Source organism: Procambarus clarkii, chromosome 77, assembly GCF_040958095.1.
Source record: "Procambarus clarkii isolate CNS0578487 chromosome 77, FALCON_Pclarkii_2.0, whole genome shotgun sequence".
In the NCBI taxonomy this organism is placed as follows: Eukaryota; Metazoa; Arthropoda; class Malacostraca; order Decapoda; family Cambaridae; genus Procambarus; species Procambarus clarkii.
The window spans coordinates 16964442-16970360 of NC_091226.1; the positions used below are offsets into that span (position 1 = coordinate 16964442).

A 5919-nucleotide genomic window follows, 5' to 3' on the forward strand; every position below is an offset into this window, starting at 1 on the left:
AGGAAAGTGCACTGCAGGAACCCAAATATTAAAGAGGACAAAAGTACAAACTCACTAATAATGGTCATGCTACTGGGGAGGGCATGAGAGGGACTACGAGTTTAAATAAATATATACGTTAACATAGTGTTGTGAATTAAGTTTAGCATTTTGGTAAGAACCATAATTACCACATCACATGAAAATTACACATGCAGTACCCCTTGCAAACAAAGCATTTGAATGACAGGTTAAAATATAAAATGTGATTCAAAGTTTTTTAACAAAAGATAAATACTGCTATAACCTGAATAAAATAAATAAAACACATAGGAACATTAAGTATCAAATTTGTTGGGTGAATAATAAATATTATTTACTGCAGTGTACATAAATTGATCACTTAGAGAATTCATTACTTGGGGTTATTTAATGAGAAATGAAGCCAGGTATAAAATTAAGTGATTAGGGGGATGCCTGCCAGTACCCTGACACCAGATGCATGCTCTTTCTCCATATGGTATTTATGCAACCCGTTCTCGCAAATTGGTAAAGTCAATATTGACTTATTAACTACGTGCATAGGTGATATACTAAACATAATAGATACCCTTAAAAAGATTCATAGAAAACACCGACCTTACCTAACCTTGTTAGTATCTTAAGATAAGCATCTTATTGCTTCGTAATTACAATTATTACCTAACCTATAATAGGTATAGGTTAAGTAATAATTGTAATTACGAAGCAATAAGATGCTTATCTTAAGATACTAACAAGGTTAGGTAAGGTCGGTGTTTTCTATGAATCTTTTTAAGGGTATCTATTATGTTTAGTATATCACCTATGCACGTAGTTAATAAGTCAATATTTACTTTACGAATTTTGCGAGAACAGGTTGTATTTATGTTACAAGTTGGTCAAAAGTCCTACCCAAATGAACCTATTATCATCTTTTGAAGAAGCCTTTACAACTGATCTCGCTTAGTTTCAAGCCACTTTTTTGTTTAAACCTGAGGAGGCAGTTATACCAAGGAATGACTAAGTAATAATCATTGAGGTTCAACCATATGAAATAATTCTTATACAAATAATGAGGTCATGGTGACAGACTTCAAATGTACATCAGTTATTTGTATTCAAAATCAATATAGCTAACATTTCAAAACCAAACTCAATGGACAATAATGAACAATGAGAGGAAAATATACATTTCTAAAATAAGTTTACAGTCTTTGCAGTGACAACGGGTGGTGGAGATCCTTCCGTTTCCGAAAATACTCTTTAGATTGGTTATGTGTACTCACCGCGGACGAGCTGGCAACACTTGACCACGTGCGTATGAGGATGGTCTATGGCAACATCAAATCCCAGAGTTTGGAGTAAGATATTTTCATTTACAACCAATTCCTGTGCACGTTCCAAATAGCCCTGAAGATGTTGAATAATATCTAAATAAAAATTAGACAAGAATTCATATTGCTACTAAATGGATCTTCATGTGTTAAAATAATAAGATTTAGAACATGATATTTCAGACTTAAAAGACATTAAATTAAACATACTGACCTCCGACTGAGTGTCCAAGGCAGGTTGGTCACGAAATAGGCAATGGTAGGCGACTTTAATTACATGCTCCAACTTTCTTGGCTGCTCTTCCACTTTGGCAGCCAGAAAGAGGGCAGCGGGTGCTATAGAATTACGATGAAAACGAGTGAAGGGATGAAACATGTAGAAACGATGCATATATACGATGGCGGTATTGATTGCTAGTTGGTTACTGATGTATGGTTAAGGAATATACTGAATTAAACTGTATTTTAAAACTAACATATATATATAAAACTTACACACAACATGCATACCAGCAAACACAAGACAAAGGTTAATAATACAATAAAATGAACCAAGGTTTAGGGCACAATGGCTTGCCCCTAATTAATATTCATAATCATTTTCTTATTCAAAATAAACCGGAAAAAACAAATTAATAAGGAAAAAACCAGCAGTGAATGTTTTAAAATGCCATTTTCTGTGGAGATTCCCCTCCAGCTCCTCGGAGCTATAACGGGCTGATATGCATATATTAGACCGTGGCATCAGTCAATTCGATTAGAGTTCTAGCCTACCAGGGACCTTGAGCCAGAACCTGGATCCCTCAGAGACACGAGGAGTAATGGCCTATAGAAACCCCCATGTGCTTGATAGTTCAGTTTTTGGTAGCAATTTTCACCAGTTGGAGTCTGTTTTGAGATGCCTACCTTTCTGGGTGCATAACACAGTAGATGGCAGACATAAAATGGACACGAGGAGTAATGGCCTATAGAAACCCCCATGTGCTTGATAGTTCGGTTTTTGGTAGCAATTTTCACCAGTTGGAGTCTGTTTTGAGACGCCTACCTTTCTGGGTGCATAACACAGTACATGGCAGACATAAAATGTTCCAACCACACGGGGGTTTCTGTAGGCCATTGCTCCTTGTGCCTCTGAGGGGGCCAGGTTCTGGCTTGTGGTTCCAGGTAAGCTCCTTTCATCTATGTATGATGGTATTCAATGTATTTGGAGCAATTTTTCTAGTGTAAAACCTAGCACTCAACAATATGAATCATCTCTCTCTAGCGGGTTCCCTCAATATCTTTGAGCTACCCACCTATAGTCTCCCAAATCCAGGCGCCACACATGGCTCCACTCAATCTCAAAGATAAAGGAGGGCCAGAGCCCACCACCACAATGTCTCCAAGCATTGGGGAGAAAGGAACCAGCCCTTTTATTATTCTATTATTATTCTCTCTCAAACTTTGCTTCTTTTTTACTTGTGCCTTAGACGGCTAAGGGAAGATGTCTTGAAGATTGGCAACTTCTTATCTGTGACAACTTGTCACAGCTCCAGATAAGGAGTCAGCAGCCTTCCAGTTACAGAAGCTCTGTAACCTCCAAAACATATTTCTTGAGCTGTCTAGGGTAAAGGTATAAGTAAAATTTGAGGGGAAAATACAGGTAAATATTTTATATATGTACTGTAATTTGGAGGCAAAGCAATTAGAAAATAACACTTACTGCCCAGGGACAAAAATTATATTACATATCAACATTTTATTTCTAGGGAATACTTATGGTTTGGTGTTGAGTTATGAGAACAGCAAAGTCAACAAATAAATGAACTCAAAAACATTCTGTTTAATTATACCACTGGAAAGAACAGGTAATTATCTTATTGTACTATTGTATAATGAAAAAGAAAATAGTATAAAAATAAGTCAAATTCTGTGGTATTCAGGTTAGGACCTTAATGCCATATTCTTGAGTGGGAAAATGTCAACATTACAAACATTTAGTGTGGATTATCAGACGACCTGTAGGTCTCCCACATTTTCAGTTGTGTGCCGAGCTCCTACATGAACTGCAACTGTAAAAATAAGTTAATTTGTGAACATTCCTGTAGCCAAAGATCTGCATCCACATTGATCATGTGCATCACCCTGTGTGTGTGAGCATGATATGACATAATTATTCAAGCAATTTCATTGACTATCCTTAGTATTTCCCTTCTGGGTTGGTATTTTTCTTATGGGGGAGTTACCTCTTGTGAGGTAACAGAGCCAAAGCCTGAGCAGCTAGAACAGATGCCATCCTCCGAGTCCTCCTCTTACAGGGAAATATGAACGAACCTGAACACCTACTAATGTACGATTTGACCATACCCTGCATTAAGAACATATGAATGACAGTAACTGCAGAAGGCCTATTGGTCCATACGAGGCAGCTCCCATTAATATACACCCAATCTCATATGTGTGTGTCTAACCTATGCTTGAAACAATCAAGGGATCCTACTTCTATAATATTGTGGTAATTGGTTCCACAAATTGGTCCTTCTTAAAGTATTCCTTTCTTCTATATTTACATACTTTTGAAGAGAATATGACAAAAGGATTATTAAAGCCTTTTCTTAGCAAGATTAAAAAGTAAAACCATACGATTATATCATTCAAAGAAAAATATAATTTCATAGGAACTAACTATGGATTAACTGCTCACAAGCAGGTTATCCATTTGCAAGTGTTCCTTAGGAATGGCAAATGCCTTCTTGAAGTTATCTTGAGATGATTTCGGGGCTTTTAGTGTCCCCGCGGCCCGGTCCTCGACCAGGCCTCCACCACCAGGAAGCAGCCCGTGACAGCTGAATAACACCCAGGTACCTATTTTACTGCTAGGTAACAGGGGTATAGGGTGAAAGAAACTCTGCCCATTGTTTCTCGCTGGCACCTGGGATTGAACCCAGGACCACAGGATCACAAGTCCCGCGTGCTGTCCGCTCGGCTGACCGGCTCCCCACGCCAGATCCGACCGGCCTAGTGCCAGATATCTGACTGGGAATTATTAACATCACTGATAAAGCCATACAAATTCTGCAATCCATATTTCTTGTTTACACAACAAACTGTTCAAGTTATGTTAGCTTACACATACTGAACCCAATTAACCAAATAAAAATAGTTCCTAGCAGTCAATATATCTACTGGAAACAATTCTGAGCTTCACAAACAGATACAATTAACATTCTCTTGGAATGTTTGGTAATATGTTTATTGCTTGTGATGTGTGTATATGTATGTATTAACACGATGTACTGAACGGGGTGAGAATAGCTTGAACTACCTCATCCCTTTGTGTATATTTTACCTCAATAAACTTATTTCAATTTCAATTTCAATTAACATTATATCATGCAATCAAGGTTGCAAATAGTAACATCAAACTCAAACAGGAATAAGTATTCCACTCCTGCCAAAGTTTAATACAAGCATGATTGACTTGACATACATGTGTTAACATCAGTTAGACCGTTATTATGTAGCCAATAATTAAATATTGCACTCGAATCGCATCCATCCTGCATATTGAACATGTTGCTTGGACGAGAGCCACGCATGTTCCATCCCATTTCTCACCAACCAGACCTCTGAGCACGAATTCCAACCCAACGTGTGAACCACAGCAGCTATCGTGCAAGATAAGTAGCTCCAGACACTTCAGAGGTGTTAATAGCAGCGTAATAAGGCTAAATACTTGACGATTAAGAGGTCATGTGAACCAACATGGCTGCCATGCCCCTGACATCCTCGAGATGAACCACAACAACATTCCTCTTTTTAAGTCACCACGCACGCCACAGTAACCTTTAATTACGGCCAAGCTTGTCTTTAGACTCTAGTGGTCCTCACTGCATGCCAGATACACCAGCCAAACCCGCGATTAAATCAATATTCTACTTAACATGACGGAGTACCTTGGCCAAGGCCGACAAACACCTCAAGACTTTAGTACGAAAGGATACACTTGTAACCGCTGGCCCATATCCTGGATGAGATTTGCGCCTTGCTGTCGATACGATAATTCTTTTTCCGCGTCGATTCCACATCTCCTGCTGGGTGAATTGTTTAATTCTTCCTTGGTAAAATACCATCTTTCCTCCGCCGCCATGAGCACAACACCGGACTGCTGTGACGTCACGCCGGAAACTCCAGGGTTCCAAAAACTTTTCTAACAAAATTTGACTCTGACTTGAGTATTTCACTTAATTTCACCTTCTAAGCTATTTATTTAGCTTGAAATGTTGGTATTAGTATTTTTAAATATGAGTTTGGTAATATGATGTGATACAAAGATAAAATGAGAAGTTTGTTGTCAAACTAAACATATTTTACAAGTATATATTAAAGCACAAATACTATGGCCTTTTCCCATATTTAGCAGTAGGAAAAAAGATAATGCTGATTTTTAGCCACAATAATTCTCTATCAACTATAATCTACATCATATAAATGCTATATCTTTCCCTACACTCCAATATATTGCTATATATTTGAAAAAAGGGATTGTTATATATATTTTAAAAGAAGACCTCAGCGTTGGGTGAAGGCAAGACACTCACCTTCC

At 37.9% G+C, this 5919-nt stretch overlaps 1 protein-coding gene across 3 annotated transcripts in view; it reads right to left on the minus strand.

The window, feature by feature from the left end:
- LOC123747172 (cyclin-T2) overlaps window positions 1-5508 on the minus strand; it is a 35120-nt gene extending 29612 nt beyond the window's left edge. Inside the window, exons 1-3 of one of the 3 annotated variants that reach the window (XM_045729208.2) lie at window positions 5318-5507; window positions 1549-1759; window positions 1287-1410 (exon numbers count right to left, since the gene is read on the minus strand). In XM_045729208.2, coding sequence (XP_045585164.2) covers window positions 1287-1410; window positions 1549-1759; window positions 5318-5463 — 481 coding nt within the window. In that variant the 5' untranslated portion in view covers window positions 5464-5507. Of the gene's footprint in view, window positions 1-1286; window positions 1411-1548; window positions 1760-5317 lie in introns of all 3 variants that reach the window. The other 2 variants (XM_069313949.1, XM_045729206.2) reach the window with 2 other exon arrangements.
- Between the last annotated feature and the right edge of the window lie 411 nt (window positions 5509-5919).